Here is an 11,359-nt window from a genome sequence, read left to right on the forward strand (position 1 = left end):
CCAGGTAGGCATGCTATCTATGGATTTATGAAACTGGTGAACAGCATAAGAAAAAAATGTTCCGAGATATCAAATCTCACACAATCATTCCACAAATAGAAGTTAAGCCCCATGAAATCTTTATTATTTATTATTATTATTATTATTATTATTAATTTCTTACAGCCAACTGTGGGCCTTTATTTGTCTCAAAATAAAATTTCAATTAAAAGAGTATATAAGACAATGGTTAAAGCATTCAAACAATGGAGCTTAGACCATCCATGGAAATTCAATTTGTCTTCTGACTCAACCCTTTTTTCTGCTTGTCCACATTTCAATTTCTTAGGAAAATAGCTGCACTACGACTGCATGAGGAATTAAAAAAAACTATGTGTGAAAGTTTATGCTGAAATCATCTGGCAATGGGGAGGTGCAGAGAGAGGCAAGAATGTAATTTCTTCATAACAGAAAGTTTACAAAGTGTGCCTCTATCATAACAGAGGGAACTGCCAACTCATGCTTTTATGGAAATATATGGTTGGGGAACAGTTAAAATCACAAAAACTGCAGTTTCAAAGAAGCTCCACAAAACAGCTAGTAACTACTGTATGGAGCGGCAGTTGAGGGGAAGATGAAAGAACTTCAGCTCTGGGGGGTGGGTGCTGGAGGCTCTCTCAAGAAAAGTACCCTCATTTGGAGATTTCACCTTCAGAGCATTGTTTCTTTCCTCTTTTTCTTCAGAAGTGATTATAGCCCTCACTGGGAAAAAAAAAATGTGAGGGAATAGAGCTTCCAAATAATTCTTTTCCCTTCCTTCCTTCCTTCCTTCCTTCCTTCCTTCCTTCCTTCCTTCCTTCCTTCCTTCCTTCCTTCCTTCCTTCCTTCCTTCCTTCCTTCCTCACAACATGAGTGTGCAGTTGCCCCTCATGTGCCCCCTACTGGAGACCTGGCCTGCAACCCAGGCATGTGCTCTGACTGGGAATCGAACTCCCGACCCCTTGGTTCACAGGCCAGCGCTCAACCCACTGAGCCACACCAGCCAGCGTACCAAATAATTCTTCCAAAAATCATGGCTGTTGATTGGGGAAATGAAAGCTCTATGCCACATCCTTCTTTGTTTGCTCAAGCAAACAGCAGATGGAATAGAACAAAGGTTATATACCAGGACCTGAAAAATCAAAGCTAGTCCATTTGAGGACTTTATTTCCCGGTCGCCAGAAATCGACTATGAAGTTAGACGTTACGGAGTTACTATTCATCTTGCTCCCTGCTGTATTCTTCTGTGTATTCTCTCTCTTCTGGCATGCTTGATTTGATTGTAAAGGAAAACATTGGAAGCGTTTTCCTATCCAAGCCCTCTGAGAATTTGGGGTTACTTTAAGTGTCAGTTTGGTGTTGTTCAATGTTCTGGTTTTAACGCATTGTACACATTGTGCCTGGTGTGCCCAAGAGGATCAATATTTACCTACTACTCTGTATGTCCGTCTGTCTATCTTTCTGTCTATCTGTCTGTCTGTCTATCTATCACATATCTATCCACCTCTCCGTACACATCTTCAGAGAGAGAGTAGAGAGTTGTACTCCTCTCAGTCCAAAATAGGAAAAGAAAGTCATCTACGACATTGTGCAGCAACCCTTAGTGGAAGACATTTGGACCAAGGACCAAAGCCTACGATGACGGCTGGACAACTAATTGTTCTCCTTCCACACCCTTCCCTGGTGATTGTCTCTCGCTTAAGGAAGTCTTGTTTGTGTGTGTGCGTGCACGCATGTGCCTTGGGGCGTCGGCTGTTCTCTGGTTGGAGTTGAGGAGACTCAGGCACTCCCGTTTTGTGTGGCGGGCCAGCAGGTCTTGCTGCAGAGAGGTTGCAGTGACTGAGTCGCCTGTTCCTCCGCCCCCCTTTGGTTCTGTGCTGGGAGCGAGCACACGGAGTTCTCTGAGACAGAGAACCTGACGCCTGCATGATCATTCACCCTAGTCCAAGACAAAGGTGGCACAGGTCATGCCCACATTATGCCCATTTAGACACGGTGCAGTTCATATTATGAGTATGCGTGAACAAAGCTGAACCTGCAGGCACTTCCTGCAGGAATAATATTTCCTGTTCTGGAGAACATCATTTGAGACTGATGATGGGTGGGCTAAAACCTGTGAGTGAGTTACAGTGCGTATCTGTACAATGTATACAGAGAAGTAGAACCCACGAACGGCATTTCTGGGCAGGAAGAGGAGGGTTGCGAGAATGATGGCATCTGCCTTCCACACAGCCAAATGTCCGAAATTTGCCTCAAGTTTTTAAATGTTGGAAGACCCACATCGTCAAGAGATTCACAAGAATGGTGCGAAAATGGGCATTCACAAGAAACGGTGGCCAACGATGCTCCTGAGTGAAGAAATGCAATCCTAGGTCATATGTGCAGGTCTGTGCATATGGATGCATTGGAGATGTGTGGGAAGCCCGTTCCCCAACGTGTTGAGAGCCAGTGTCTAGAATGTGTCGGTCATCTCCTGATATATTGCTCCACACATCTTATATTCCCTACAAGCCCATTTAGTGTTTCCTTAGATGGACAAAACAACACGCACGAACATCACAGACCCCCTGTTTGTGTGTGTGTGTGTCACACAGACACACACACAGAGACACTGGTACTCTGAGAGAATCTATGTTTCCAAGAAAGAAGAGGATGGTCCTGAGAGTGGCAGTTCTGACTGTTTTCAAATAGGAGGGACCAGTATCACACTAAGCAGCTTAAGGTGCAAATATCTTCAAATGCAAAAGAAGGAAGAGAAGGAGCATGACATGGGCATTATAAATGCGATGTAACTACCATTTCCGTGTAAGAATGGCAGGCATTCCAGAGTTGGGGAAAGGAAAGTGATGACTCAATCTCCATTTAATTGGCTTAATTTCCTGTCTCTTTTGGATTTCCCAGATTAACTCAGAGGCCCATAGGTCCTGGGTATCGGCATTTGGTGTCACTTTATCCCCGGAAGAACAGTGTACTTCAGAAACCCAGAGAAGCGTCAAGGGTCTGCCCGACGAGCAGCTGGAGTTCACAGATCAACCGAGCCTGCTCACAGAAGCCCCCTCACCACGGTCCACCTGGCATTCGGTGAGACTTTCCCATTTCGCTACATGTTTCATCTGCCACCATTTATTTCATGTTGACACCTAGGGTGTGTTTGATTTTGCTCCTCACTCGACAGCCACGACTTCACACTGATTTGGTGCTTGGAGGTGGAGCGGGGTGGAGGGGGAGCCATGTAGACCAGCATGCAGAAATGAAGAGGTGCGTGTCCCAGCCCATGGCCTGTGCCTGCAGCAATCCTTATGAAGGGGAATACTTCTAGCAACCACACGAGCTTCACGAACCTCGGGATTCTAAGCTCACGCTCTTGAGCGTGATATTGTGCTGACACCCACTGTCTGTAGGTCGGAGGTCCTCTCCGGCTTCCTTGGGTGTAGAGGGCGGTGCTGGCACACCAGAAAAGAAACCCCGAAGCAGTCCCCTAAGGCTGAGCCCCGAGGAGCACAAAAGGCCCAGGATGTCCAATACCACAAGGGAGACCCCGGACACGACACGCACCTCCCACACAGGTGCTCCTTATTATGCAGGGGTAGGTAGCAAATGGGACACAAAGTCGGGTTCAGAGGGCTGTGAAACTCTTCTGTTCTCTTCAATATTTTCTTCCTGAATAGCTAGCTGCCTTGTCTCCTGCCCTGCCCCTCCCACTCCAGTCCGTTACACAAAAGGAACCCTTTCTGATACTCTTCTTTTCCTTTTCCATATTCTAGTATTCTCCAGTTTAGTCTGTCAAAACACATGTTCCAGCATTTCTGGGAGATTCAGGTGGAGAAGAACAGGCCACACAAGCCATAAATCCTCTCGAGCCCTGGGCACCAAGACCTGGTGAAGGACGTTGCCTTAGGGGGAACCTGCTGTTAGCTGTGGGTGTGGCAGGCAGATCCCTCCACCTCTGTCCAGTCACTACCTCCCAACACCCAAGTCCGGTCATAATGGACTCCGAGTATGTCTTATGCAATTGGAAGGGCCACTTTTGGCCAGCAAGGGTTTTGTCCAGATCTGGACCCTCACCAAAAAATAAGAGGAAAAAGGGACGTTCTCTACAAGTTGAAATACTCTCTGTAGGCAAAAAAGTTAAAGTGAACAGCAGAGAAGTAAAGGTCCTAAACGAGTCTCAACTTGCGTCCATCTCCTCCTCAACCGTGGCCCGATCGAAGGCCAGCCTCCCGGCGGGACAGAGGGTGGCCTACAGAAGCGCCCTTGCGCTGGCGCTGGAGATCCTGAAAGAGAGAGCAAACTTGGGTCCCTCAAGAGCGTCAGATGATCCAGAGATGACTACGATGTCTCAAAAGGGACCACAAAAGCAATCTCGTAAAAGGTACCGGAAGCCCCGAGGGAACTCACCCAGATGTCTTAGCAGAAGGAAAGCCCCCAGATCACTGGTGGGCCGTTCAGGGGGTGAGGACACCCCCGATGGTGGCAAATCACAGGCCCACACGGCTGCCTCTCCTGTTCCAAGGCAAAAGCAAACAAAGTCCTCCGAGAGCTCCAGCCTGTGCTCCAACTTCCCGTTGCTTTCAGGAGACGACCATGAGAAGGAGGGCAAGGAAAAGACGGACACCTCAAAAGTTATATCCTGGCACCCTGCAGTCAGAGACAACAATGCAGGTGCTAAAAACGGAGGCGTCCTCCCACCTCGGCCACCCAGTCCCACCGTCACTGGGCCCAAAGCCCTGAAAAGAAAGGCACCGTGGGGCACCCGCCCAGCCAGAAAGGCCCTGGCTGTCTCCTCTGAGTGCTCCGCCTTCTCTGGGGACGTGGGGGACCCTGGAGAGGGTGCCTGGAAGTCAGGCTCCCCAGGTGCGGCACATTCCTCCAGTGCCCCCGACCCGAGGCTGCGGCGTTCACGCCGTTTGGCAAGCAAACCAAGGAAACAGTGGGCACTGGAGTTTAAGAAGAGACAGCGAAAGCCTCAACCTTCGGTTGACTCGAAGGCTATCGACCCCACCTCTGCGACGAAGAAGGATGCTGCCAAGGATGAGGGACCAGCGATAAGCATGGCTTTCCCCCAGGAGCCGTGTCCCATTGAAAGAGGAATGGTGGTCTGGTTTAAATTTCAAAATCACCCATTTTGGCCAGCGGTGGTGAAGAGTGTCAGCCACATAGAGCGGACCGCGAGGGTGCTTCTGATTGATGCAAACATGCTCCCCGAACGGAGCGGCATCCGCGTGCCTCTTCGGAGATTAAAGCATCTGGACTGCGGGCAGAAAGAGAAACTCCTGAAGAGAGCCAGGAAGGTGTACGAGCAGAGCGTGAACTGGTGCTTCTCCCTGATTTCCCACTACAGAGAAGGCCTGGGCCGTGGGTCTTTCGTGGGTTCTTTCTTGGACTACTATGCTGCCAATGTCAGCTACCCGATTAGGAAAGCCATCCAAGAGGGGGACCTGGACATCGACTTCCCAAAGGTGAATTACGCCGACCTGGAAGATTCTGAGGAGGAGAGCTCCATGGGCGGGAAGAGGCCCTGCAAGAAAATTCTCCCTGACCGGAAGAAGGCCGCTCGGGACCGAGACAACCAGAAGCTCGTGGACTTCATCGTGAAAAGGAAGGGGGCTGACTCCCATCTTCTGGACATCGTCAAGGGCAGGAAGCAGTCCAGGTGGCTGGTGTCATTTCTGAATTCAAGCAGGTACGTGATCTGCGTTGAGACCTACCTGGAGGACGACGATCAGCTGGATGCCGTGGTAAAGCATCTACAAGAGATCTACAAGGAAGTGGACAAGAAGGCGCTGACTCTGACAAGGGATGACAAAGTGAGTTTTGTCCTGGAAGTGCTTCTGCCAGAAGCCATCATTTGTTCGATTGCTGCACTCGACGGGTTAGATTACAAGAAGGCAGAAGAAAAGTACCTGCAAGGGCCACCTGTGCATTACCGGGAAAAAGAACTGTTTGATAAAAATATCTTAAAGAAAATAAGAAAGAGACTGGCCGTCAGGAGCAAGGCTAGATAACTCTCCCCCTGAGCCCGCCCCTTAGCAGAGAGACCTCTCCCTTGGATCATTACTCAGAAATGCTGCCTGCACGCGCTGAGTTTGTTTTGGATCCACCCGTGGCATCTGCGGGCGGCACGGCCGTCATTTCTGGTTCGCAAACTCGTCACAAACTACTTTCTTAAAAATATGGCCAACAGTTGCACTTCCCTCTGCTCGCTCAGATGTGTGACTGTCCGGGCATTTTCACAAAACTGCTTTCGACTGTATATAGTTCGTATTTTAACCTAAGGTGCACACTCTGGCATTGCACCAAAGAGCCCTGGTAACAGGTATTAAGTACCAAGCCCTCTTAAAAGGCGAGATGTATTTTACAGACACATCACCTGGGCTGCTCATTCGATTTGTTTTTCGTGCATATAAACGATGGAAGTCCTTGCTAAGATAATTCCCGAGTAGGCCGAGCTTTGCTCACGCTTATTCCTTTGGAGGGGGGAATCCCGGAGAGGTGAAACCAGTGACAGAGGCCTTTTGTACGTATCACCACTCCCGTCCGATGGTTCGTGGAAAAGCCAGCTGAAGCCCACCTGGAGCCCAGACCAAGCGAGTGGACCATCCGCATGTAGCCCACCTGTGGGTGAAGGACATCTCAGCGTGCAGTAAGCACCTGGTCAGCCTGTGCAACACTGTTAACTGCTTGTTTCCGTGAGATTCCATTTACGGGGGCCGCGCCTGTTCAAGGGCCAAATGGTTTCCTAAAGCAGACAGGCTGGCCAGCTGCTTCCCCACTGGCAGCGGACTGAATCCTCTACACCCAGCTGTCTCTCCCCACGTGGAGGACAACTGGAGTCATCGTATACACAACCCAGCTGCTCTAGACCTAGGAGTCCAGGCTGCCTGCAAGGAGCCCAGCTTGTTAGCATAAATTGGAGGACGTCGAGCACTGGGTTCTGGAACTGTGTCCCCCGAAAAGCAGTCATTTGTCTCAAACCCAGCAAGCTTTATCGTTTGACTCATTCATCCACTGCCTCTGACAGGTTCCAGTGGGGTAAAATGCGGAGCGAGAAGTTGCTCCGGGCTGCTCGCAAAGTAGGTGGGCCCGGACCTGGGAACTGGGGAAAGGGTTTCAGAAAAGTCTCTGTTTGGCTAAATGTCTCTGTTTGGTACCCGTTGTTGCGAGACAAAGAAACATGTGCAAATAAAAGGTCAATTCCGCAGCCCAAGCACTGTCATCTGTACTTGGAACAACATTTTTTATTTTGCTACTGTGTCCCAGGCTTCTTGCTTTAAGATCACAGTGACGAGTGATGTGGGGATGAAAGTCAGGAGCATCTCTGAACTTCACCTTCCCTCCAACCAGGTCCCCAAACGCCCCGCCCCCACACCCTCTGTGTTCCCAGCTCCCTGGGGAAAGAAGAGCTGAATCCCAAAGGCCCGGAAGAACTCTCAGGGTCCTTTCCCGCGCTCTCCCCCATCCTGGGAAGGCAGGCACCTCAGTTTGAATGCATGGGAGCGCCCAGGGTGGTGACAGACACAGAGGGAAAGGCCTCACCCTCAGGGAAAGGGACTGAGGAGTACGGCCCAGTGAAGGGGGGGCCAACATAGCCTGAGGAACCAAAGTGGGGCCCAGGTGCCAGAGGAGAGGAGACTGGTCCCCCTGAGCGAGGAGGCCTAGAAGCCTCAGAATCCTCTCGTTGAGAATAGTCACTGCCTGATCATTTGCCACACTCGGACCATGTCCTTCTCCAGCCCGAGCTGCTGGGCAGTGTGGCTGATCTGCTGCAGGGTGGGCTTTGGGCACTGCAGAAACATGCTGTCCACGTTGCCCCTCACTCGCTTCTCTATACTCCTCCGCTGTCTATTGCGGGCCTGCGGCGCAAGGGCCTCTGCTTTGCACATCTGCTGCAGATTCTCATTGTTGTCAGCTCCCTCCACTCCCTCCTGCAGCAGGAGCTGCAGCTCACAGGTCTTCTTCACACTGAGCCGCAGAGCCTCAAAGCAGCAGATGGTTGTTTGGCTGGACACCTTCCCAAAGAGAACACCCAGAGCGAGCCCCACATCAGCCTGGGTATTTCCCAGGGTGATGCTCCTGTGGGCAGGAGCTTGGCCAATTGCTCCAGGTCTTTCTGTAGAGCTCTCGTGTCCTCACTCACCTCTGCCCCGGGGGTTGGCTCTCCAGCTTCTCCTGGTCCAGCTTCACAGCCCCAGGTGAGGCAGTGCAGGGCTTGGGGGAGGCCCCTCAGACTTGCTCACCACCCCGGCTCCTGCCTCGACCTCGGGCTGGGGGTTCCGCGGGCCGCCTTGGGGTGCCAGCCCCACTTCAGCCTGTGGTCCACGGTAGGCCATCCCCCCACAGAACGCATAGGGTGGGGGGGCATGAGGACCACCCACCCCCCACATCTCCGCCTCAGGGCCAAGGTCCTGGCCCCATTCCCAGCCCTCCAGGAGGTCCCTGGAAGCTCAGCCAGGTCCAAGGGTCAACTGGACCTGGTTCCGGCCCTCCTGGCCCATCGCCTCCAACACCTGGTGGGGACGAGAAGGCAGAGTCAGAAGCCAGGTGTCCTGCCATGGCAAGAATGGCACCCTAAGCCGGAGGCCTGGTGAAAGCAGCAGATTTTTTTTTTGAAAAAAAAAGTAGAAAATTTGTTTTTCTTCTAAAAATCTGTTGTGAAAGGAACTACAGTAAAACTTTAACATGAACTTCCATGCATTTTTATTCTTAGGGGATGTCAAGTGTCATTCGTGGGCCCATGTTATGCATTTGCATGGAGACATAATCTCTTCAGGGGGTAAAATTCACAAAGGTGAGCTGTCCTGACTCACCACAAAACCACTGTATCTTTCACCTAGAGCTTCCTCTTCACCTTGCTCCAGAATGTACAGCTGCATAGTTGGAATATCTAAAACACACATGGATGTATGTATATGGAATGTGTATACATTTCGGAATTCTGGCATTTCAGTTGGCACCTTTTAAAGGCCATTATGATTTTTCTGCTCATTCTAAATAAACATTCCCTTTCACGCTCACTTTTATAACTTTAGAAGAGGGCCTTCCAGACTGCAGAAGCTCCAGGCCTGACAGAATGCTTTTGGACTCTGCCTAAGAGACACCAAGACCGGTGGGGCATGCTGCTGGGCCAGTCCACATGACACCCTCCTGGTCACGGGAAGTACTCAGAAACACAGCACTTCTATGTTCTATGTTCACCTCGCACCCTGGAACAACACACTTTAGCTCTGCTATGACATCACCTCTCTCTCAGTCAAAGGTATCACTGAACTCCAGCTTTCTCAAGGAACCACATCCATCTCTACGTGCGAATCTCTTTTTCTGCACTTCACCCATATTCACTCACTCACTCACTCCCAATTCACAGTGTTGTGAGCCAGTAGAGCCCGTTGGTGTGGTTTAGGATACATTTCAGGTGCCATAGAACGGAGATCACAACCTCGCGCTCCAGGTCGCAGTCTAATTTCTAAGGTGATTGGGGTGCACGGCTTCGTCTTCTTAGTGAGAAATACTTGTCAGAGTCATGGACTCACAGCTTGTTTTTTGACACCGGAATCCCGGGTTTCCCCACACTTGTGAAATCAGGGGTTCCTGTCGACTTGGGGTGAGGGGAGAGGACCTGGTTGCACCGAGAAAGCATGTGCAGCATCTCCATGTCTCCCAACCCATGTGTGGATCTCGCAGAGAAATAGTGGAACCCTGAGACCTGGTAAGGTGATGAGCACGAGCATATCAAATACTCAGAACCCGCTGAACCCTCCCCTGGGCATTAGGAACTCACTAACCCTTGCGAGTACAGGCCACAAGCAAGGAAGTGGAGCATGGTTCCACACTCTCTGACTCTGGTGGAACCAGACCCAACGTGTCACATCTTGCCTCAGGTACGTTTTAGTGGGAATCAGGACAAGAACCATTTCCTAGAAGAGAGTGACCAGAATGCCAAAGGGGCACCCACTAGAGTCACAAAACAAAGCCAGGGGAGGATGGGATGTCTACCCTGGAGAGAAGATGCCAGGTGGGGTTGGCTCCAAAGAGGAGAGCTGGACTTTGGCTTCCAACTCTTGCAGAATGGCTGGCCCTCCCATCACACACTGCTATAACGTGGGACCAAGGAGCCGAAGTGTCTGTTTTCCCCACTGAAGCCAGGAGCCCAGATCACACCAGCAGCCAGGTGGTCCCCGCCACTGCCGTGACTCTCTCTCTGAGAAGGGCCTGGAATGTGCAGGGCAAGCACGGGAGAAAAGAGCTCTGCAGGACCAGGAAACCCTGAGGTCTGTGTGCAGGTTCTTCATGAGTCTCTGGACTAAGGCAATGCTGCACATGCAAGGGGGCAGACAGCAGGCACTAGGCGGAGAAGCCATGGCTGCTGCAGGGTTGAGGGCTGAACAGAAATACCCGGGGCACAGCAGCGACAGAAGATCTGCCTGGGCCCCTTGTCAAACCCAGACATCCAAGCAAGACGCCAGAAAGGTCACACGTGACGAGTGGGGACCACGCCCAGGAGACACATGCAGAATCACTGTGAGCCACCAAGGATGGAGGGCTGCCCTGGGGCCGAAGTGGTGCTGAAGGGAGGGCAGGCCGGCCAGCTGCCCCGTGCCCCCAGCAGACCCTTGCCCTCGTGGCAGTGGGCTGGAGCACGCATGTACTCTTTTAATGTTCCCACACCCCCTGGGTCTGACTTGACAAGGAGACTGCCCAGGGTGGGAGTTCTAGTTCCAAGGATGGGTCCTGGTCTTCCCAGAGAGGGGCTGTGCTAGGACAGAAGGCTGCAGGGGAGTGGCTGCAGAAGCAGCCTAGCCATATGGGAAAGGGCCCCTGAGAGGGACAAGAGATACGCATGCCTCTCCCTCCCTCTCTGCCCACACCTCCACCGGGCAAATCCCCTGGCTTAGCAGAAGCACAGGTAGAGTGGCTCAGATGGCCTCTGGGAGGTTCTGCAAGGGACGAGAGTGGGATCGGGTGGGGCAAGAACCAAGCCACACTGGGTGGGGGCAAGCACCGCCCCCTGGTACCTGGGGGTGGAGGGGGACCCCCCAGATCTCGGGGCTCTGGATTCTGGCTGTGGGAAAGTGCCTGCTGATACGGGTCCCCAGGTGCCCCCAAAGAGGGGGGATGCCTAGGGGCAGTGGCGTTGCCAAGGTGAGAAGGACCTGAAGGGAGAGCAGGAGGGAGGGAGAGAGAGAGAGAGACGGAGGGGCCAGCAAGCATCATCCCGCGCTTCTTGCAGGTGACTCAAGGGCCCCAGCAGACCTAGTGATGAAACCATCTTCCACCTCGGTAGGACACACCTGCTCAGCGGAGGACACAAGGACACATCTGGGGTCCTTGCTTTCATTCTTTG

General features: G+C 51.8%; 1 protein-coding gene and 1 pseudogene across 1 annotated transcript; one reads left to right on the top strand and one right to left on the bottom strand.

The window, feature by feature from the left end:
- Window positions 1–4,004: 4,004 nt before the first annotated feature.
- LOC119053183 (PWWP domain-containing DNA repair factor 3B-like) lies at window positions 4,005–6,023 on the top strand. Its single transcript, XM_037150679.2, has one exon. The coding sequence runs from the start codon at window positions 4,005–4,007 to the stop codon at window positions 6,021–6,023; it is 2,019 nt and encodes a 672-aa protein (XP_037006574.2).
- A 1,472-nt stretch (window positions 6,024–7,495) lies between these two features.
- LOC119053077 (POU domain, class 5, transcription factor 1-like) lies at window positions 7,496–8,571 on the bottom strand (annotated as a pseudogene).
- Between the last annotated feature and the right edge of the window lie 2,788 nt (window positions 8,572–11,359).

The sequence above is a fragment of the Artibeus jamaicensis genome, unplaced genomic scaffold, assembly GCF_021234435.1.
Source record: "Artibeus jamaicensis isolate MK-2021 breed Jamaican fruit bat unplaced genomic scaffold, CSHL_Jam_final contig_3328, whole genome shotgun sequence".
Lineage (NCBI taxonomy): Eukaryota > Metazoa > Chordata > Mammalia > Chiroptera > Phyllostomidae > Artibeus > Artibeus jamaicensis.